This window comes from Pelecanus crispus, chromosome 2 (assembly GCF_030463565.1).
Source record: "Pelecanus crispus isolate bPelCri1 chromosome 2, bPelCri1.pri, whole genome shotgun sequence".
Classification (NCBI taxonomy): Eukaryota; Metazoa; Chordata; class Aves; order Pelecaniformes; family Pelecanidae; genus Pelecanus; species Pelecanus crispus.
In genome coordinates, this window is record NC_134644.1 from 43,790,385 (window position 1) to 43,814,950 (window position 24,566).

The following is a 24,566-nucleotide window of genomic DNA, read 5'->3' on the forward strand; positions in this document are numbered from 1 at the left end:
TTTCTCCCTATCCCATACGGTTTAATGTTTCAGTCTAATGCAAAGAGCCGACGGAGAAATGCTCTCCCTTCCAAAATACAACCGTAACTAACCTACCTAAGTAAGAAGCATTGCCAATTAGTATCTAATGTGCAAGATAACAGGATTCATGGTAAGTGCTTCTGAGAATCAGAGAAATTAAAATTCATGCTTGGATTTTTAATTTTTTTTCCTCTAACTATAAAAGAAGTATCTTTAACAGACATTTCTTATTAACTTGCTCAGAAAACAGTAATACATTTGGTAAATCAAAATGATCTCTATCAAGATCAATTTTACTGAAGTCAATGAATTTGCTTCCAAAATGAACTTATTCTGCTAAAACTCAGATAATTTAAACTAACATCTTACTTCATTAAGAGCACTAATAGTTACTGAAATCCCAGAAGTAAAACACAAATGAACCCTCATTCTCCACGCTGTTTTTACCAAAGATCTAACTCAACAATAGCATTGTGAAATACAACACGAAAAAGCACACAACAAAAGTTGCTTTTCATTTTAGCTCAGGCCCATGATCTAGATTTTACAAACAGTGATTTTGTCTGTGATAGAAAGCATGTCTTAGGCAAGATCTGATTTTTCAAGAATGGATGTTCAGCACTTTGTAAGAACATGCCCGTGTTTCCCAAGAAACTCTGCAATAGTTGTTTACACAGAAACCCCCAAACCATACTCATTTATGTGGTCGGCTGGTAATACTGTAGTACATACAAATGTAAGACATACAACCTGCTGAGCTTACTTCTACACACTCCCCAGAAAGAAAACATTCCACAAGTGCAATACGTGGGTTGTTCACTTACCACAAAACAATCTCCTGTACAGCTAACAGGAATTTATGCGAGAGCTGGCACGGAGGTGAGGCTGTATGTGACAGGTTAGCAGAGCAGAACATCTAGATACTTCTACACCACCCAGAAAAGCTTTGGAGAACTAGGTTTAAAATTCTTAGTGGGAATTTTTCCCCATATGAATTTGTTTTGCCAGATGAGTCAAAACTCCTATGACTCTTCTCTTATTCCTTGCCCCCTGATTTGATTTAGGTTTGTTACTGAAAAACTAAAGAGAACTGAGACCATGTGTAGACAAAGCCAACCCAGCCAGGACGGCACCTGAGGATATGGCATCTCGATGTGGAACCGCCTGTGGCTTACTTTCTGTTCCAAAATAAATCCCTCAAAGATTATATTCTATTGCTATATCAATAATGCTTAGAAATGTGTCATATGTACTACTTTTGTCAGAATTACTGTAATACTGCAAGGAAATTAAATTACATGAAACTGTGAAGAATGATGAGAAAAAGAAAAATGGATGAGAGCCTTTTCTGACCAGAATGATAAACACTGCCAGGGAATGGGGGTTCCTTACCTGTAATGTTCTAACATTAAAGAGGTGATAGCACTGCAGATTGTTGTTCCCTTGGAAACAAATCAGTTCAAAAAACACTGCAAAGATTTAACATCCCTATTAAAACTGAAATATTCCTAAAATATTTTCACTTTAATCTCTTAGGATCCAATCCTGTAGGTCCCTTTCATCTACCACTTTGAAATAAATCATCTGATAAAAGACAGCCAGATGGGGTCTTTATCATAAGTCTGAAAGTGGGGTAGAAAATAATATTAACAACTTTTCTTTGTCTTTTATTCTGATTTGAATTTCAGTCTTTAAAACATGTCATGTTGAGCTTTCACTGCCTTCAGCAATGTAGTACCGCACTTGGAAATTTACTAGTTCGCAAGTGTCTGGTTATGTGAACACATGGAAATTAATCACTAGCAGAATAAACCCTCCAGTGCGAGCAAACAGGCCAGTGATAAAACAGAAACTTTGATACTGCAGCAGAAGAGGATCCAACGTCTGAACCCTTCACAGGCTGAGGTGTCAGTTCATTGTATTAAAAAAGGCAGAAATTACTCGCTGAACGTGAGTCTTGAATGCCCCAAAGGTTTTGAAATACTCACCCCGGTGTAAATCATAAGTACGTGTAGCGCAGCCAGTGATGTTACACTGGGTGGGCAGAAGTCGGGCCGAGAATGCCTGAAAGGAGGTGTCTGCAGGAGAGATTGCCTTAAACTAGACCATGCAGCTCTTCATCGACTCCTGTTTGAAAAATTCTGACTAAAACTTTTAATTATGAACAATCAAGCGCCCCACCAAGCTGCACTTCTCTTGTGATTTAACTCAGTTACAAAAACCACTGGAATGAACCCAGAAAAATGTTAAGGCAAGACAGCGTTCCCATGGATGATCTTCCCGACGGAACACGCCAAGCAACCAAGATCCCCAACACACAAAAAAGAAGTGTCGTTCAGCGCAATCCACTCCTGTTTGCGTACCTCTGCTACCTGGGTGAATGTGCAGGTGGGATATTACCTGCAAGAATCATATTCTACTGACCGTTTCCAAACTGTGCACCCCTGGTCTAGAGTCCTGGCTATCTCAATGCTGCCGTTGGGGCCCTTACGCCCTAAAAGGTTCGGCGGTGTCAGTATTGCAGAGCGTTCAAATGAGTCAGGGCAGAGTGCTGCTTCTAAAGGACCACATGGAAGGATCTTATGGTGGTTGTGTTCACGCTTTATGCATACAGATGAATAAAGATGCAGTAATTGGTCAAAAAGTTTTGCACATTTGAACATGTAGTTGCAAGAATTAAACATACCTCTCTAAATGCTTAACAGTTATGTACACTTGTATTACCAGCTCCTAGTGTTACAAAATAACCGGTTTATTTCCTATTTATAGGTTTTCTCATTGCCTGCATTCTCTCGGCCACTTCTGATTAAGGTTATGGGGAAAAAAAAATTGGATCACTGCTCTTCAAGGAGAAGGCAAATCTGCACCTTCAGGACTCACACCACATAACATGGAGTATATCCCAGACAGTCCCTATCTTTTTGTATCATAAAGACAATATACTGAAAACTGTAACAGGTTTTGAGCAGAGGTACTAATGCGGCTTTTGCAACACAAATAATTTGTCAAATACAGCTATCTCTGTTCCCACATGATGAGCTACCACCTCTCTTTAAGGTATATATTTGCACTACCTTCACTTTACGCTGTATGATCAGAGACTCAAAACGGTGCCTCAAAAATATGAGTATGCAAACTTATTGTTTGAGGAATCTACATATCAGCTTATCACATCAGTTCCAACCCTCATGGACAGTAGTATTACAGATTAAACTAAGAAAGAAAACCTCAAGCATCAGAACCCAAAATAATACTGAGCACTTACAAGAACAGAAAATGACCTCTATACAGTATTTATCTTATTTTGAAAAGTCTACTTGTGACTAAATCATAAAATATGTAGAATTATGGAATTCCAGTGCTCTAAAGTTACAACAGCATTTGACAGTTCCTGGAGTGCATCTCAGTGGAATCAAAGACATTAAAATTGTCATTTTGTTTACACTATATTTATTATAGCTAGTGATACAGTTGAGGGAAAAAGAGCTAAAGCTTTCTGGCATAAAATAATTTCTTTGGGTTTGCAACAGATGCAGCAAGCTTCAAACTAGCTGCCCCTGGTTTAAACCTGAGGAAGAGCTTATTTACACAACTGCACACCTCTTTTCTCAACATGTATTAAGTTAGCTCTTTCTCTAAAACTGCTTCTCTCACAAAACCTGCAGTACCTCGGTTATGACATACCACTAAATTTGTATGTGACTCATAAAATGCCAGTGTGATGTGCCTTTTATTGAAACACTTCAGACTCATTAGTCTGTTTGGATAACAAAGAATGTCATAGTTTATATTTAAATGTTCAGATTCACTACAAACCCAGTTCCCCCTGAAAATATTTGACACTTTGAATAAATTTGGTTAAAAGAGAACGGAGCTTGCTCTTTCATGATCAAGACTCTTCCAGGGTTTGTTCTTGCTTTTTCTTGCACTATTTCCTTCCACTGTTCACCACACATGTAGGTAGCGCATGGCTCTTGTCAGAAAGCATTTGCTTCTTGACAGGTTTGCCAGCAAACTAGCTAACAAAATTCTTGAACAGTGTTCAACAACTTTTAAGATGGTCTCTGAGCAAATATTGCTAAGAGTAATTATAAACCTGTGACCCAGACAACCCAATTTGTTAAGTCTCCCCATATCTCATAATTGGAAGACCCTGTTAGCAGACATCAGTTAATTACACAGCTTATCTCTTGAGAAAGTAACCGCCAGTACTTAAAATGTGTACCTTTTCTGAGCCATTCTCTACCCCAAGTCCACATGAAAACTTTAAGGTAAAAAGTTCCATTTGTTCAAAAATAAAACCGAGCAGAAAGCTAGCTAATGTAGTTTGACACAACATAATTAGCAGACTCTAGGGTGGGACTGTCTGGGTTTGGCAGCCTCCTGACAGCCCTCAGTAAGATGTTAAAGCGATCAACACCTGACATCTGTTAGCAAAGAGGCATTCTGAGGTAAAGAGCAACTAAATCTAAAGAAATCAGGTACTTAGACCAGTTTAACTTTTCCATGAGGTGATATCCTTCCTGACACTGTAATCTTTCTTCCTAGAGTGACGCCAAGACTTAAGTAAAAGAAAACAACTTGTAGTCCCTCCCTCCCAATATGCAGTAATTATTTTTTAGGTGAAGAACAATGAAGAGCTATTTATCCCAGTTTAAAAAGGAATAAAAAGAACTTAAGCACTAAATTTGTGCTAATACCTAAGCAACTGTGATTCTTAAAAGGAATTCCTTCAATGCTGCCCTGATGTGAACAAAAAAGCTATCTGAAGAAAACGGTTAATTCTCCTGACTACTGAAGCAAAGAATATTCATAACAAGAAGTTCCATTCATTTGAGTTCTGTATGTGCACTTACTGAGGCTTTGGGTATGGTTAATAATAAGAAAGAAGAAAAGGCAAACAACAGAGTCACAGGTGAGAGGTGAACACCCTGAAAGTAGTAAAAGAATGCTTTAGTTTCTCTTTGCATTTTTCATGTACCAAGGATATGCTTTATTTAAAAAGGCCAGGTTCAGAAAAGACTTTTGATCAGCTTATCAAGGCTATAAAGGGAGAGACAAATAAATTTTTAAAGGGCTAAAGGAATAGAATTTATATTAGGTATCACACATAAAAGCCCAGTAAGTACTCATCACATTGTCACCAGGGCTCTTCACAAAGCTATTGAAATGAGTAAAAAGGAATACTAAAAATCACAATTATCCCTGCTGGAAAAAAAAAAAAAATTGGACAAGAAAACACCCCCCAGATAATAATGCTTTTACCAATGGCCAAACCCCTGACTATAAACAAAGATACAACAACCTGTTGTTTGGGGTTTTTTTAATACAGCATTTGCTGTGCTCTGCATAATAATGCCAGTTACCTTTACACTTTTTTTCTTCTTTTTGGTATTCCTGGGCACTTGACATGACTTGAAAGTTTGCTTTTGTATGGCCTGGCTGTAAAACTGTGCTAGTCCAGGTTGAAGCATGTTGACATGGAGAAAGCTGCTGTCCATTCCTCTGGATATCACAGTTTTTGGATTTTGGTCTTTTCCTACACAAACGGTTTTCCACTACGCCCACTATATTCCATTTCTGATTTCTGTCAGGAAGGTGAATCAGTCTGTCCCATAATAGGAGGCCACGTCCTGGATGTTTGGCAAATACTGCAGGACTACAAACTGTTGGCATTGCCAGAATCTTGCTCAGGTGTGGAGTTTTGGCAAGCAAGTGGTTCCCCAGCTCTCCTGATGGTGTGGTACTCCCATGCATCTCCACTTGACTGCACTGATACAACGCGGAGCCTTTCAGCCATGCCCGTTCAGCCACCATAGTTCCCCTTCGGTACAAGTAAATACAGAATTTTCCCGTCTGTGAAGCCTGAACAAGTAGGCAGATCTATGTGGACAGGCTAACACTAGATGTAACTTTCACAACATCACAACTACAACATGGGCCTCAGGGCAAGTTACCACCAATTTATTGCCTTGCTCATATGATCACTTGAGGTCTTGTAGGTCGAGGCTGGTCGTGAACAATTTTCAGATACTTAAAACACAAAACATCAAGGATTCAGCCTTGTTTGACTTTGCTCTTATCGTAGGCTGACCTGAGGGACACTCTGTTACCTAAGTGTGACATTCTTATGTGGGCATGCTTAGCAGTTCCGCTTTTGCTGCCTACTGCCTTTCTCTAGTTGTGGTCACAGTGGAGTATCAGAGACACTAATTTTATCACAGGAGTTTGGCGATTCGGGTCCAGTGTAGATAATGAACACCGCTAAAGCTGCATGATTTGATCTAATTAGTCATAATAATTAAGCAAATTTATTTATTCTTTGATATAGAAGAAACTGAGATAGCACTAGTTGATAAATCTGTAAAGCTAAATATAGCCCATTTTCTATTTTTGGGTAGCAAAACTAAATGCTATAGAAATGACATATCAGAGATGATATTCCACATTTAAAGAAAATATTTTATATTATATGTATAAAAATTCAACTACAAAATAGCTTTCTCACTTGCATATAGAAAATAGCAAATTCCAGACATCCAATGACTGATATCCACTGTGGTTTTAATCATAGTAAGATTCTGCTATCTTAATGGACCTAAGACTTAATTTTACATACATTTCACTCAGTAAAATCATTCACATGCACAGTAGTAAATAAGTGCATACTAAGTCAGTAATTTCCTGATAAAAATGATTAAAAATAACTTTGGATTTCAGTTACCAGATCTATCATACTATTGCTGTTTCTGAAAGTTTTGTCTTAAGACTTCTGTTAAGTGGAACATTGCTACTATAGGACATATTCAGAAGACTTAATTATGGTTAGTATGAGATACTGTTATCCTGTATTAATCCCTGACAGTATATAGCTTTCCTCCATATCTTATTTAATTTGAAATGTAAATGCATACCTTTTTTTTTCTGCTGGGAGTGTAAGCTCATCTGATATTTGAAGCTAAAAGTCCATTCCTTCTACTCACTGTATCTCAGCTGGACATCAATAACATGAATTTGTATGAGAAACATTCTGGCATGACAGACTTAATATACAGGGCAGGTAAGTTAACTATGGAATTTGCACTTATCAACTTACTTCTGGCTTTACAGATCTGCTTTTTGCTCAGACTTGGTTTTCTTAGCAAAATTAAAAACTAACTCTAAATGCAGGTAATATGGCAAGAAAATATCACCTGTAGGAGGATAATCAGATTTCAAATAGAATAGTGAAAGTAACCCAGAAAATACTAGGCAATTTAAAAAAATTAGAAGAACAGAATATAAACCTTTTTTTCATCATTTGAACACTTTTACATCTTCTAGACTTCAAAATAAATTTAAGCTCAGAGGGAGAGACTGGATTGTTCTGGTAAGACCCTCTGGGAGCTGCAAAGAACTTCCCTGTAAGATCTGAACCGAACTTGGCCACTTCACTCTTCTTGGCACGGAGAGGAACTGTGCACTATAACCCACCCTTCCACCAGGCTTTGTGTAACCTCAGATAACGTACCCTTCAGTACAAGGCTACTCTCCTCTTCCTTGTCTTCCTGCACATTCTAGTTATCTCCCTGCATGGATAATATCGCATCTTCATACAAATGCCAGTCAGGCATGTGCAATATATATATAAAAAACATATATTTTCTGTATTTCTATATTCACTCATAAATAGATACATCTGTGCTTCGTAGATTTCTGGAGCAGACCACTGACCCCACGCAATTCTCAACCTTCTTTAAAGAAGTCAGTTATATCCTCAGTTACTCAGTTCTTCCTATTAGTCCGGGAAATGAGATCAGTGATTCATAATCCAGGCTGTTCAACCTTGTTAGGCAAAAATTTCTGTATCTTTTTCCTAAATTTATCTTTGATATTAAAGGCCATCTCTGCTGTCTTTTAGCCTATGTTATGCAGATTTTCTTTACATTTGCTTTTATTTAAAAAACATACACTCAGTGCAATGATAAAACTTTTGTTCCCTGAGGATTCAGAGCAGATGTCACACAAGGCTTACAGATTTTTAAGTTTAGCAAGGGACTCTCAAACCCTCCTTAACTTAAAAAATAAAACATATTTTCCAATTTCTGTGTTTGCAAAGAATCTGTGGGATTTTAAAACATCATTTTAAACTATGAGAAGAAACTGATTCTATTACAGCTTCCATCATTTGGAATTTGCCCAGACAGAGTTTATAAAAGCTAACCCAACATCAAGCAGCTTTATCCTCTTTTTTCCTTTTAGTTCCCTCTGAAATTTGTCTCACTATTTTGACTCCTATGCAAGATACTGTTTATTTAATTTTACAAGCTTCTGCTTTATTTCACAAATTCCCTTCGGTCACCAGGGACATTTTACATTCAAATTTTGCTAGACGAGGATTAAGTTGTAAGAAACTACCACTGAGGGGTCTCATATTTTCTCTCCTTTTCTTATACTTCCTATACTGTGGTGCAGCAGATATGTATGTCCTAAATTACCATTCAGCTTATTAAAATGTTAAATTACAGTTTCACTACAGGACTACATTATTTATTCTACTCCTTTTGTTTTAACATATCTTGCCTGAATTTCTCAAAAGCTTTTTTCTTTTTTTTTTTTTTAATTGCAACAGAGAATGCAGTTTAAATCTATATCTGCTCTTGGTTTTGTCAAACCAAAACCCTTGATAAAGGATGATAATGTAATTTTGCCTGAGCTCCCTAATTGTAAGAGAGAAACATCTCTCTCTCCCTCTAGCTACTGTTAAAATGGTTATAATCAAGGCAGAGAGCAGTGCAGCCTACTGGGATGAATCATGACTAAAACCACAGGCCCTGTTTCAGAGTAAAGAGGGACTAATAAGAAGGGCCTAGAGCTCTTCTTGTCAACATAAGTAAAGGAATCATCAAGTAATTTCAGAAACACAAAAGCAGCACACCGTAGCAATAACTGGCATCTGAGCAGTCAACAGTTCAAAAGACTTTCTCAAGTTCCCATAAGAGTGTCTTTAAAGGTAAGTTTGTTTTACAGAAGCAGAAAAGTTTTCGTAGATGAGGACAGGTGAAGAGAATCCCTCAGAATTTGTTTACTACAGGCCAAGACAAAGACTCCTAACAGGTGATTGTAAAGGTTGACCTGTTCTCAGATATGCAGTGTCACCTGAATATCAGTATAAAAAGGACTGTAAAAACAATGGAACAATTTATTCATTTTCATCTCAGTTATATGCTTTTTTTTCCCTACTCCTCTACTACTATCTGCCAACAGTGGTAAAGGAAGAGATACAAAAAGCCTCTCCCTTCTTTACTACATGTCAAGAGAAAGGAGTCCTAACTTGTTTCTTCCAGAAAGATGGGAGGTGGTAGCCAGCCAGCCAGGATGATAGCATTTCTTGCTGGAATGAGCTCTGTACCTATCCTGAACTTTGACCCTGACAAAAACTCAAGGTGCACAGCACAGGACCAAAAAGCACACTGAAAAGACTGACCAGTTGCTGTGCTCACCACAACAACCCTAAATGCACCGCATTAAATCCTCCCTGCTGTGCCCTGAGAGCTACACCCACTTTTCCTAGCTTGGGATCTGCCCTGTTACCCCCAAGGCTGGCATTTGTATTACCGTTATTACTATTACTGCTTTATACTGCAGTAGCTCCAGTTGACAGCTAGATCCATTGGTGGTAAAGGCTGCTGTGTGACCACACAGGCAGTCAGTCCCTGCTCCTCAGAGATTACATTGCTCACACTTTTTTGGGGGACTGCAAACATTTTTTTTTTCACCCTCAGCAACAGGCTATCACTTAGTTTCAAGGCAAAAGGTAAATCAACAGTTCTGGGATGTCACAGGATTGCTATTTTTACAGCTACAAAGACACTTCTTCTCACAACAAAACGTTATTTTACATTCCAAAACTGCTCACAGCCTGTAAGAATTTCAACTTGTAGCTGATCAAAATAGTAGCAGCAGGTGAATATCTGGATTGTCATTAACTTACTTGATTGCAAAACAAAAGATTGACAGAAGTGATTCTTACATGAAGTTTTGCCTCTTCTCATATTTGAAGTTTACTGAAAACAGAGCAGCAAGGGCAACAGCACTTTGCTGTTTTTTTTAAACATTGAAGTATGCAAGCATCTAAGGACATTGAAGTGGGTTGGCTTCAGAGAGATCAACTAAGGCAAATGTAATCAGGATTAGGACTGAGGGGTGCACAGAAGGTTGATCAAGCAGCCTAGCTCTGTGTGGACCCAGTCCAATAACACTAGATGATTTTTACTTAATGACTTAAGGAAAAAAAGCAAGCAAGCTACAATTAAAGGACATCTCCCCAGCACAATGAAAACCCGATTCATGTTTTGTACAAGCATTTTAAAGCATGCAAAATAACTAGAAGTAAAAGCATGTGAAGCTTTCATGTGTGTTTGTGCTGGGAATGATGAACTATCTGTGCCACAAGGCTAAGGTTCTCATTAATGTTGCAGTCAGTTCAGAGCATTTCATTTTCTTTCCTTTATTTTGCTTCTCTCCTTTCTCCTTTTCCTTCCTTCCCTTTTCTCCCAAATAACATCATAGCACTTTCTTCGTACTCTTCCTTATCAAACAGGGAAACACTTCACAGCTGAGTTTCTCAACTTTTAAACTAGGTTCGTGTGATCCTTGAATAAGCAAAAGGATGGAGCACAGCTAATACAGACTAGCCAGATTCTTCTTTATAAATACGCAAACCCTGCCTTCATATAGCATGCTAAATAAAACCTTTGAGAACATGTGATTTCTTTCCTAAATTTTAGAATGTAAAAATGACAGCGTCTATAAGAAGAAATGGTACAATGAGAGAAATGGACTCTAGCAGGTGGAACTAGTGATGCCTACTGAAACCACTAGGTGGTTTCCAGTATTTCAGTGCCGTGTGTATGTGTATGCTCGTGGAAGTAACAGAGCCAGGACTGTTGTATTGTTACTCGCTTTAACAGTGGCAATATTATAAAATATTTAAAGATTACATTTTAGAACATGGCTTTCAATATAAATTAAATTTCAATATTTTCAAACAATCTTTTGGACAAAGACTACATCATCATAAAAGAAGGGTGCACAGTTACTACAATAAACTTGGTAAAGAGTTTTTAATGTGTAAGAAAAGGTAACATTAAGAAACTTGCAATATACATTGTAATAGCTTTATCCTTGTTCTTGCTGACAGGTATCTTAATGAGCTCCTCAGTGTGAACCCGTGTAATCGCTTTTTAAAAACACGCTGAGTTTCTATTAACTATTAAAGTAAAACTAGACATACACTTATCTCATCAAGAACCCAGGCTCGACATTATGCTCAAATTTCTAAACATAAGAAAAAATTAATCAGAGGAAAAGAATATCCAGAAGAACGTGACAGCTCATCTGTAAGTTAACCAGAGGCAGGTTCTGAGTGCAGAGAAGCAAATGGTTCGGGGTTTTGGTATGTAAAGAGCTACCTGAAACCCTCTCCTTAGAGAAATGAACAGGAGTTGTGTACCCAAATATGGAATCTTGTGACTGCTACAGATACAATAAAAATACTGAAAGAAGCAAATGAGCAAAGCCATATGGGAAAAAGCAGTAAGATACCGGGATACGCAATGGAACTAGAAAGGTGACATTAACCAATACCGTCACATAGATGCTAAATGTATTTGACCCTCTCATAGTTCTGTACAACACGTGGGAGGGAGTTTTTCTGAGAAGAAGGTATACCTGAGCACAGCAGCTCTGTTCAAACCACAGGGCTTGCCTGGTTAACTGTTCTCCAACAGGAGCCGTACGCAGATACCCAAGGAAGAGTAAGAACAAAACAAGCATGTATGAGAGTTCCCACCAATAACCTCCCAATCCCCAACTACTTGTCAGCCCAAGGGATTGCCTGAGCCCCTGCAGCCTGTCTAAACTGTAGCAATACCCAAGGGATCTCTCTTTGCAGTGCAGCCCACTCTCCTCTTGCGTACGCTTCTTTCATTCACAACACCCTTTGGCAAGGAGTTCCAGTATCCGTCTCTCTTTAATGTGCAGAACCACCCCCCTCTGGTTGTTTTAAACCAAGATTAATTTGATGCCCAACAGACAGCGATCCACCTCTCCAGGACCCATTTTGCAGATGACTGCTTGTTTGAATATGGGAATGTTAATGGATTTTTACTCTCTTCATATTGTGTTAGGTAATTATTTTAATGCCTGGGAACCTACTAAAATAAAAGTAGGGAGCCAAAACACCATTTCCGGATTATGGATCAAAATACCATTAAATAGATCTTTAAAAAAACGTGTAAGTTGCAGTGAAACCATTTGGAAATCACTCAAATCACTTCCACAAATAACTTCAAATCACTACCACCGTTTCGTAAAATCCTGAGTACTGATTTCACCATGAGCCTTCAAATCAGTTCATATGGTCTTTCCTCAATCCCACGTTAGACCTTCCACCCCTCCCCACTGAGGAATGGACAGCGTATTTGGCCACTGTTTACTAACAGCAAATCCTGGGAAAATGTGCACATAATTGAAGATACTTGTTTTTTCAAGATGATGAAACAGTTCAAGCTATTTTAGTTCTAAAATTGCTTAAAGAGAGACCCTGTACCTTGAAATAACACCTCCTGTTCAAGGACCGAGGTTTGAGCAATGGCCAGTTAAACAAAGAGGTACCAAAACTAGCAGTCTTGACAAATACATAGTTTGGGAAAGACAAAAAGCAATAAATGAATGAAGTTTGCCCATATAATGCAGTCAAAGGCTTTTTCAGAAAGACAGCCAAACTGGGATGTGAGGAGAGAATTCTTTAAAACTTGAAATAAACTGAAGCTTGGTAACAGGTCTAAACAGTTTTCAGACACATGCTCACACACATAACAAAGCAGATCTGAAAGTCTGGCCTTCACGTTTTACAACCTTTAACCATTTCCTTAAACATTTGTCTCCTTTTATGACAAATGTTATAGCAAACCTGATGCTTTTAAAGAACACCATCAGAAACGCATTTAGGGAATGTAAAAGGTATTTTGTTTACATGGAAGTAACTGGAAAATGCCTGATTGGATACTAAACAGCTTTACATTTGGCACAAAAAAATTACAGTCCTCTCTACGTATAGGACTGCGTATCAAGGACAAGTAGCATAAGTTCACTGCGGTGACATACAGTCATCAGAAGAACCGCGCAGCAGTCTGTGGTCAGGCTGATGAAGACCATAAAATGGCAGACTGCAACTCCTGTGGCAAGCACAGCACAGCAAAGTGTTTTATTTTACAGGCTAGTGGAGAAGACTTAGAAAAAACACAAGGACATTTTGATTTTTTAACTATTTTAAGAGGGTTTTGCCTATGGAATTAACAAGTCTGGTTTATATTGACAACACTATTCACTCCTAACTGATGGCAGCAGTGAAACACAGTGTTAAAGTCTAAGAATGATACTCAAAATTTCAAACACAACAGCCTGCTCCCATCAGAAATAACTTTCAGAAAGATGAGTTAACAAAAAGAAGCACCTCTGGTTTAAATAAAATTACTATAGAAAGGGACTAAATATACTGACTGAAGAAAAAAATAGAAAAGGAAAAAAATATCAGGACTAACATAACGAAACATACTTAAGAAAATAGCTAGCAGATGTTGTAAAGCTAAAAAAATACATGTTTGTTTTCTCTGTTCTTTGTGCAATCTAACCAGATCCAATTTTTTTTAAAAATGTGTGGCTCTTATCTGGAAAATATAGCAGGTATCCATGAGTTGAAAATACCAAACTTAAACACCTTTAGAAACACCTAGACATAAGATCTTCACGTTTCTCCTCAAGGAAAAAACAGTCTTTAGAGAGTTTTTTTTTTCCCCCCATGATGGGAAAGAAAACCCCAACACATTATTAAAGAATTGCATAAAAAATTGAAACATTACAAAATGTTATACAGACTACTTGCCTTCTGAAACTTTTGTATTTATATAGCACTTTTTGAATGCACTTTTTAAAACATTAAAGTTTAAAACAAAAAAGTTAAAATTAAACCAGAATGTCTGTAACCTAGAATTCACCAAGTGTGATATTTTTAACTGCATATTCAAAAATACGCTTCTAAGTAATAAGAGCCATCATGGAGTGATTCATAGCTTCATGCAAAAACATCCCACAATATAAATCTTGTTAACCTTTCGAAAATCCCCAAAAGCTCATTACAAAGCTGCTGAATCCTGGCATAACAAAATCTTACATTAAAGTATTTACTGTCCTTCTAAAAAGTCCATTACTTAAATAATACACTTGAGTTAGTCGGATTTTATCATGGTCTGGCATGTGTCAGACAGTGATGTATGTCAAATCAAGTTATCCTAGGAAAATCATTATAGAAATTCAGGAGAAATAATTTCTCAACTGATGTTACACAATATACTACTCTCCATCTGAATTAATGGCAAGTTTACAGGGTAACGAGCATTACAGTGAAAAGACTCATGAAGAAAAGGTGGCACCTTTCCTATCCTATTACTTTTCCCAGTTCTTGGAAACAACATGCAACACCCCTGGAGACACTGGTTTTCAAATCGATTTGTTGCACAGAAGCTGATTAATTTTCTTCTCCAAATGAGTGACCTGTTAGAAGAATGCTGCATATTAAATTCTACTTACTGAAAATATGCATTTATGACATTTAAACTATATTCCCTAATGTAAGCACTTAATTTTATTATAATTCCTATCTTGATCTAACTTTGTGGTCATTACTAAATAGAACAGTGTTAATATTTTAGAGTAGAAGCACAATGTCTGAGTTGATTATGAAACTCCAAGTAAAAGCAGAGTAAAATCCTGGCCTTATGGAAGTCAGTGAAAGAGCTGCTGCAGACTCCACTGACACCGCTATTACATTCTTTACATTCGATCTTCATCTGCCATGAAGGTGAAATTAATGAGATTTACTGTATTCTACAAATACTATTTTCTGGTTTTTAGAACCCATTCTTGAAATCCTTCGTCAGTTCTCACTCCAGTAAATGAAGTAAGATGAAGATCTGTCTCAGGTCTTGTCCTGCATTTTGGGAGAAAATGTATAGAAGGAAGCCTTCAGTGATAGATTATTCCCAGTGAATAATGATTATTGCCAGTTAATAGTGATGCTAAAGCCAGAAGTTCCACTACCGTATTTAAACAGCAAGGATTTTTTAATGAACTATGTTATATACTTATTTATTTGAAAGTACTATCTTCTCAATGAGAAAATAATACTTTCCAACTTTTTAATTTTCCAATTCTATTGAGCAAATGTATGGCAGAAAGACTTGTAGCTAAGATAGTACTAATTTTTAAAACGCTTACGATTTTTTTTTTTTCCAGGTATTCCTCTGTGGACACTAATTGCCGATGCCAACTGTAAAGCCGCTGATGACCTATGGAGGGAGCACCCAATCGGTCATTTTCCACTTATATCTATTTTTAAAAAATCCCAAACATATTTTACTTACATTCCCTAAACGCATTTTTGATGTTGTTCTTTAAAAGCATCAGATCTGCTGCAGGATTTATCATAAAAGACAACGAACATTTAAAAAATCAGGTTTCAAAAGAGGAAAGCTAAACTTTCAGATTTGCTTTGTTAACATTCATGTGTGTGATCACTCCTATGAAAACTATTTATTTTAGGGACGTACCAAGCTTCAGTTTATGAGAACAGAATGCATCTGTCTCAGACTTAGTATTTAGCTGCAAGACGTATTATGTCCAGCTCTCCCTCTCCAGAAGCATCCCTTTATCTCAGTGTTTGGTCATCATCTCAGTTATGTGCACATAAAATGGTCAGGCAAGTTTTGACACTTAGAACTGGTGGAGTTGCAAAAGTATACTGACAAACACAGTGTTTACAAAACCTATAGGTCCAGCTTTTCACTTGTCAGCTCCTACTGTCAAGTATCCAATATTAGGTGTTTATTAGCTGCATCTGTACTACTGTGAGAACTCTATTTTGACTGCATTCTAAGAAAAAGGAAGAGCAGTTTGGACGTCATTAACTCACCATTTGCCTTTCAGTTTATCTTTTTGCATGCAGAAATTGTACCTGGTGCATTCATTTTGCTTTTTATTTTTCATTTTATTCACTTTTACGTAAGGGTTTCTACACTTCTGAAATTCTTCCATGTTACCCATAACTTTGAAGTTCCCAAAATAATCTTGGAAAATTTGAACTCTCTCTTTATTAAAAGCTATAAGCACATAGAATTGCAGATGTGTGCCATAAAATAATCACACCGGTACATGTTTTTAAAGCTGAGATATCAAAATATTCAAAATACTTTTCCTATGGCAACTGCAAAATGTAGTAAAGCTTAGCTTTACAACCAAAGGCCAATTTCTGCAATTTTCTGTCAGAAAAACTTCTCTAGATTGCACTAGAAACTGGAGGCTTTGGGGCAGTGCCTACAAGAGGAAAATTCTTACTGCAGTACAAAATGTAACATATGGGCAGAGAAATTATCTATCAAAAAATCAGAATAATACAGCCTATTATTTTAGGCAGCGGGTTTGGTTTGGGATTAGATTCTGCTCTCGTATTCCAGTGACTCAGTAACAGAATCTAAGCTTTCATTTTCATTCATTAGGAAAGGAGTCCTGTCTGGCTCTGGATGGTGGTATTTAATGCAGTTTTTATAGAGTTTGAAAGATTTTTATTTCATCCATGCTTCTTTTCACATTCACACTCATGTAGGGAATTTCATTCCTATAATGAAAAACAGAAAATATAAACTACTCATAATGAAAAGTGCTACACATCTACAGCTGTACCAACAGTCATTTTCTGCAATGAACTTTTTTTTTCACCTGGCGATTATTTTCTTTGCACATACTTGTTCTGCCCAATTCTTTCAAAAGAAATGCAGAAAATGTAGGTCCTTCCAATTACGCTTTGTGTTTCACTGAGCTTAGCAGAGCTGCCCTGCCAGGGTGGGGAGTCCAGGGAGCCAGACAGGTCTGGTTAGAGTGCTAGTGGGAATTCTCCATAAACCCCACCTCCATAGGAAGCTACACCCCAAACAGATATGGTGAGGATAAAGTGGGTACACTGCATTTTCTTCCTCATCTCTTGACGTCACATAGCACAAGCTATTAATCGCTCCCTCCAAAACCACAGCAAAATCAAGCCCTGTAGTAAAAGGTCAAAAACCACAGTTTAACATGAGACAGAAGAGAGCACAACAGAGAGCTGGAGAGACCGAGTTACATGTCAATGCTTCAAATTCTTCCAAAAACAGGTATTTGCTAAATGAAATTATCATGCCTAGAATGCCTGCAGAAGAAAGCAAAAACATTCCAGTGGGCCCTGCCAATGTAGCCTAAGGATACTAACTCCTTCCTGATCCTCATGTGGTGGTGATGCTACTCCAGAGCCTGACACACCAACCAAAGGTCAGGTATTCCACTTCATTCCACAAAAAAGCCTCGATGCCCTCTGCCTCCGTCTTATATTCATCTGTGCCTAACCTCCGCTTCAATGGGCAGCAAAGAAACCATAAAAACAGAAGTCAAATGACACATCTTTGCATATTATCAAATAATACATTTTACTATGAAAGCATGCATTTAAATAATACTCTGTTTCTCCCCATGAATTTTACTCTCTACCTCCTATCTAGGACCCTTAACAGACCAGCTTTGCTGCTGAATGCAGCTGTTACCCCTTGCTGGCCAATACAAAAGGATGGGAACCTTCTAGGGGAAAGGAAAGGGTATTTGATCTGCCCAATCAGTAAAAATAAACCGTCCCTTGAGCATAACACCAGGAATTCAGTCTTGTTTGTTATGACTTTCCCTATGTAGCACACGCTGCATTTTACAAACAGGCTTTTAAAAGGTCCCGTTTATGACATTTGGCTCTTGAAATATGCACTGACAAACAGGATCAGCAGAACATTTTCTTTTCTTATGCAATTTGATGAATACTAAAACAAATTCTGGAAGTCTGAAATACTCTGGCTTTCTATATGATCTCCATGTAATAACTACATCTTTTTAGACACCTTGTTCTGGGATTAGAATATATGTTTTTTTTCAACACAGCTAATTTATGTATAGCCTTCAAATGCTTTGCAACTGGCAGGGATAAGACAGTTAATGGGACTTAAAATGGTAAACGGTCATTTCAACTCTGGATCTTCAGCCCACCTGCAGACCTAGTCAATTATTATCTGAAGAGTACTTGATAATCTACGTAAAATGAATTTGTCTTACTTTTAACCTCAGGGGATATGTCCATGTTACAAAATAACTTAGGCCAACATACTCAGCAGAAACCGTCACTGTACTGGCAGCTTCAGCAGAAATGCTGAAGTTGGAATGTGCGTTTAGAACAAAATAGAACTTTGATTTTGAAGGAAAACCAAGCAGGATGAGAGTTTCAGCAGAAAAGTGTTGGGGAAGATTACTATGTGCCCCACATCTCTATGCTCTAGGTAGAGGAAAGATTCCAATTCCTAGCACAAGTGCATTCAGAACTTCTTAAAGCAGTATTTTGCAGTAAATATTTAATAATAATCACTCCAGCAAAGCAAGAAATATTGCATAGATGCTCTTATGAAATATGATTACCTGACATACTGCTGGGAGTTATGGATATGTAATCATTCTCGTTCTTCTTTCATCACCAAAGTCACCTGCCAAAAAAAGGAAAAAGAAAAAAAACCAAACATGTAATACTTCCATAAATGCAAATGTGCAGAATACCATTAACATTTAAACAGGATGGAACATTCTGGATCTTGAATACCACGATCCATGTTTGATGGCTTAACACATTAAATTCTATGCACCTTGCTGAACTGCATGAGGCAATGAATGCAAGTCAGGTCCACAACCCAGTGGACTGGAGGAGCTGTCGGTAACGGGGATTCGGAAGCAAGGTCAAAAAGCTGGCAGCTACTGATGCAGGAAAAAAAAATGCTTCTGCCCACTTCATGGAACATTTTCCCTTAATTTTTTGCAGAAGTTCCTTTAGGTCTAATATGTAACTTTAGGAGCTAATTGTTTTTTACTTTACAGTTTCTAATGATATATGCCCATTACTCTCAAGTTCAGTAAGAATAGAGGATTCAAAGGAATTAGAAATTCTCTGTCTACAGTTACACCGATTTTCAATCATTTGAAACTCAGAAGTCTATCAACTTTTGCAAAGTTTGGAGATGTAAATAGTAATTTTACTAATTTAGTAGAAAACTAATTTATATGTACTTAAGTTCTGAACAATGGCATCTTCTATTTTATTAAGGAGGTAACCGCAGCTGTGAGGAACTGGATTTGGCATCCTAAAGTCATGGTTTTAATATTTAGATTGCCTCCCCCATTCATTGTCCATGCATACACACTGAGATATTAACTATACTCCTTTTCTGTTCGGTGGTAGCAAAGGCTGAAGCCCTGCAAGCTAATTTTGTGTCAGGAGAGAACATCATTGATACCGGTCATGGCATCTTCCTTCAGCAGTATCTGTATTTATACGAGCCATGATGTTTTTCAGACAGAGGTATCACAGGCAGTGCGCCCTTGTTCAGCCAGCCCAGCCCAAAACACAGCGCCCAGCTGGATGATCCCAGCTTGGTCCCTAGTTTGAGCACCAACAATCCAATCCGAGCGGAGACAAACCTAAAGGCATTACTCCAGAATAGAGACAAGATCTCATTAGAATTCTTAAGTAAGAAAACCTGGGCTTACAACCGACCCCACTAATGCCAGTGGAAAACTAGCCTGGGTTCAGTCACACTCTCTTGATCATCAGGAAACACGTATCTTTTAATGTTAACATGCAAATGACATTTTATAGGGGAAGCAGAACCTCTCTTAGATTGTCCTGATTGACATTTTATGTTAAGAAACTGTCCTTTGGTGCTTACTTTGTTAACAAACTTTTAGTTTTTATTTCTCTCCACCCATTCAGCGCCACAGCCCTGCCTGTATTTCCTCTTGGTTGCTGTCTCCTCACACGGGGAGCATTTCCCTTCCTTGTCCTTGAAATAAATATCCTCCACCAACAGCAGGCTGAAAGGACATCGAGCACATCTGCTCTATTTAGGCACAGACTACAACACTAGAACGAGAAAGCAGGTGAACTGCAGCAGTCGCATGTACCGTGTAATTAATGTATCTGGGACGCTGCCTCGCAGCTTCACCTAAGCTCATCAACACACACACATTTCTCCCCCCCTCGCCCGCCAGCGCTACACCGGCGAGGCCTGAAAACCCCCCCGGCAGCTCAGACACCTGAGGCTTTGCAGTCACCCTTCAAAGGCTCCACAAAATGGCGGCGGGGCGCCCCCGCCGCGCTCCGCGGGGCCCCGCACCGCCCCGGCCCCTCGCCCCAGGCCCGCCACTTCGCGCCCCGCTACTCCAGACGGGGTGCAAGCCAGCGCCTTCCCCCGCGCCCAGGTGAAGGCCGGCTGCCCTCCCATGAGGCAAAGAGAAGAGCCGCGGCCTGCCCGCCCTCCCAAACCGCCGGCGGCCGCCGTGCTCCCCCCGCCGCCGCCGCCGCCGCCGCCCGCTTTTTCTCACGGACACCCCCCGGGCCGGCCCCGCACTGCGGTGCGGTGCGTGCGGCGCGGCGCAGTGCGGCGGCGCCCCCTGGCGGCCGCGCGGGGGCGGCCCGGAGGGCAGCGGGAGAGGCCAAAGCGCCGTGGGCGGCTCGGCCCCGCGTGGGGCGCGCGGCCCCCGCCACGCACCGCACCCACCCTGCACTGCAGCACGGGGGTGGGGTGGGGTGGGGGGGGGTGTGGTGTGTGTGTGTTGGGTTCTTCCCATGCAAATCTCCGAATTAACAGCTCTATTGTCTTCTCCGTAATGCATTCCCTATCGTTTTCATCGCTTTATGCCTCATTACGTTAACCGGGCGTATCTGGTAAATCTTTAAATTAAATTAATTGCTACTCCAAGATTCAGAATTGCTTCGTGATTGGAAAAAACACCCCCCCCCCCCCCCAAAAAAAAAAAAAACCCAACCCCAACCCAACTAAGAAAAAAGGGGGATGGGAAAAAACCCATAATGTTTACTGTCTTTGTAAAAGCAAGTGCAAAGTAAAACCTACTGAAAGTTTTACAGCAGGAACTGGTTAAATATCCTCCAGCATACATGCTACAATATATTTTTATCTCCTTGTCTTTTCTTCCAAGCAAACCACCTGAGACTCTGCCTGGGCTCTTCTCAGGAAAGACAGTATCGCCTTAAACTCTTAAGGGAAAAGCAAATACTCTGCTTGATATTTGCCATGTACTAACAACACAACCGCAGGCGACGGTGTAAGATCTTTCTTTTGCTGCTGACATCTTGTGGAACTTCAAAATCCTTCACAGTCTGTCAATCAGAAGATTCAAGAGGATACAAATTTAGATCAGGCCTCCAATTAAAATCAGATTCTGACCCATCCCACCGTGTCATGGGACCCCATGAACCTCAACAATAAGCCATTTCCCAGAATTTAATTGTGGTTTGGTGACTCAGTGACACACAAGTGCTCTTGAAGTAAACAATTGTGTTTTAAATAAAAATGCTGCCCCTCCTGTAAATAATTAGTTACTAATCCTAAAATTATTGGGGTTTTGCGCCAATCTATTAAAAAGGAAGGAAAAAAAGGAGAAATAACAAAGTTTTTCAATGAATTCTGTATAAAGAGAAAAATTCTAGCTATCCTGGGAGCTTTGCCATTTTCCCTGATGAGACCAGGCCTTGGCACGAAGGCAGCTGTCACTTCTGTAAAAAAACTAATTATGAAATGACTGTAGGAAAAGATTCTTTTGTTTAAAGCATTATACTAATGTATCTGGTTTTGGCATAGTCTTCCTGTATCCCACAGTTTAAAATGGAGAGTATGCATCCTCTTTTTCTCTTCCTATCTGTCTAGAAAATAAGTTTATTGGAGCAGGTCTTGGCGTTGCTGCGTGAACGCACAGCATCTCGCCCATCTAGCATCTCCGCTAGGTCCATTTAGCACCTGCCAAAACAAACATAGTAACTTAGCCCCTTTCTAATACCTCCTTTGTACCTGATGGTGATTTTAATAATCTTTCCGAATCTATTGGAAATGTTCTCAAAAGGATGCTTTCATCCTGCACTTTACATGCCCAAAGTAATTTCTTATTTTTTCTTCTAAGAAATGTGGCACATGGACAGAAACGTGAAAAACAATATTTAACCATTGTGGCAGCCCGAATCTTGACTGCCTTCTGCAGGCCCAGCACAGTTGCTACTTCACGTGAGCAAGAAGGGTAAGTGGTGTCTACGTCAATTATGGCAAGCTCCTCTTCAAGGCCTAGATGCGGAAGATGCTGGAGGAAATCAGATTCTTTTTCAGAGTCTCCAGCTGAAAAGTACGTGAACGGGCACAAGTGGGAAGGATGCGGATGAATCACAGGCGGGGCTCCACCCCATCAGGCCAGCAATGTCTCGGAGTCTTCACGGACATTGCAGAGTAAGTTTCTTTCTTGCCAAAAGTGACACAATTTTTATGTTTAAGCTCCATCACAGGCAGCAGGCTTCATTGGATTATCTTTTGTGCGCTCATTTGCCCACAAAGAGCTAGCCGAGGTCTCATGGCTCTGAGTCACAAGCCCTGAGCATGCAACATGAACTTCAGAGGCTGCTATCTCACATCCCGCATGATCTCCCCGCCGGAGAGCCAAGGCAGCAGACTAGGCAGCGTGCTCTTTCTCCATCACTCGAGTTCAACCCTACTTCTCCCTTTTTTTTTTTTTTTTTTTTTTTTAAACAATGTAGTCCTCCTATTCATATTGGATACCTCAAATAAAAGTAGCAAAATGCTCATTCCATTCTGATATTGTGTTTCAGATCTACAGCCCTGCACCAGGAAAAGAATATTCCTATTTTGCCCCAGATAAAAAAAGACATCTTTGGGATCTTCAACTCCTCTGGCCTGAAAAGGTGATACTTGGAATTAATTCTCAGGCTTTGGTCTCCAATCTAGAAACACTGTCAAGCCACATTGCCAATTACTGCACTTACTTTCTTTTCCCATAATGAAAGGTGATTAACCAATTAACATTAATCAATGTGGTTAAGCGTTCTCCCACTCTCACCAAGTGCCTCCTCCTTCACACAAATGGATCGGAATAACCCATGGGCACACAAAAGGGTTGCACTGCTCTGGGGATGAGGCTGCTTTTGCCTTGACTCTGTTGCTTCAGGTTTAGACGGTGGCTGCCGGTCTCCCCTAGGCCAGGGTCACGGTAATTTTGTGGTCTGAATCCCGGGCGCTGTCCACATGATGACCTGCATGCTTCCCGGCGAGCCTCAGGCTTCCCTTCCCACTCGGCAAGTGGCTGCCCCAGGCAGCAACAGGCGGACCGGCGCTGCTGCCTCCTGTTTCTAAAGGCAGGAGCGGGTGGGAAAAGGGATTTTGCACCTTTTAGAAGCACCGACAAGCCACCCGGCTCCTTGCCCTTCACTGACTGTCCCTGGACATCCCCTTTTAAAAGCCAGAGGGAGGGCCACAGGGCAGCCCGGCTCATCCACACAAGTCCCTCCTGTAACCCTACCTGCAAAACCCGGTGCCTCTGGCTCATCCCCAGCACCCTTATCCAACACGCTTACACAACGCTCCCCGCTCCCGGCTTGCCGGGAGCTGGGCTGCCTCCAGGGAGAAGAGCCTTGTGCCGAGAGGAGGGGAGCGCTGCTGGCAGACCCAGGGGCGGGTGGGAGCCTGCCCTGGTCCTGGGATGCAGCGGGGAGCAAGCGAGGGTGCAGAGCAGGGTAACAGAGCGCACAGGTTTTGTAACGGGGCGCAGGGAAAAGCTCCAGCACAGTCAGACCGAGCGCCCCGGGGATGCTGGCCCCTCACGCTCTGCCCTGGCACAAGTTATGGCACTCTTGTTTTTCTTGGGGGGTTATTTTGGCTTGGGGGTGATGAATTACGGGATGCATCATCTGAACATTTTGTTCTGGAAACCCCCGCCGTGAAAGTTGCTCTCTCTTTTAACTTCATCTTTAGTGAAAAATCCAAAGAAGCAACTCCACGCCAGGAAAAATGACAAGGTAGCCTATAGGCTGTATTGATGCCTAACTGAACTTGTACATTTGTTTCAATATTTAATATTTCAATATTTCACAGCAAAGTGAAATTAGTATTTTAGAGCAGAGCTATACAGAGGATTTTGTAGTAATACATATTCAGTGAAAAATGCACTATGCTATGGCTTATGATGCATGATACCTATATAATGAGCAAGCAGTATTCTCTCCCTTATAGAAAATACTAAACAGCTGTGTATCAGATGAGAAATAAAAATCTATCTAGTTTTCTAGATAGGCTTAATGAAAAGCCCCCACCAGAACTGGCTTGTAGGCACAAGCTTAGAAGCGGACTCTGACTCAAGCTTTTTACTGCTAGTCTAGATCAACTCGTGAGGACATAAAAACGTGCAATAAAGCATAAAATCAAAACCACACTGCACTATCTGTATAACCATTCGCAGTCTATCCTGAAACACCTGATCGAGAGGCAAGGAGCTACTGAGCTTTCTAATATGGATGTCCAGTAAGTAATCCTGTTTGTTCC

General features: G+C 39.9%; 1 protein-coding gene across 2 annotated transcripts in view; it reads right to left on the reverse strand.

Annotated features, from left to right (window-relative positions):
- The window catches only part of THRB (thyroid hormone receptor beta), a 33,821-nt gene extending 27,983 nt beyond the window's left edge, over nucleotides 1–5,838 (reverse strand). Inside the window, exon 1 of one of the 2 annotated variants that reach the window (XM_009481582.2) lies at nucleotides 5,388–5,838. In XM_009481582.2, coding sequence (XP_009479857.2) covers nucleotides 5,388–5,838 — 451 coding nt within the window. The remainder of the gene's footprint in view (nucleotides 1–5,387) is intronic. The other variant, XM_075705065.1, reaches the window with a different exon arrangement.
- Nucleotides 5,839–24,566: the final 18,728 nt, after the last annotated feature.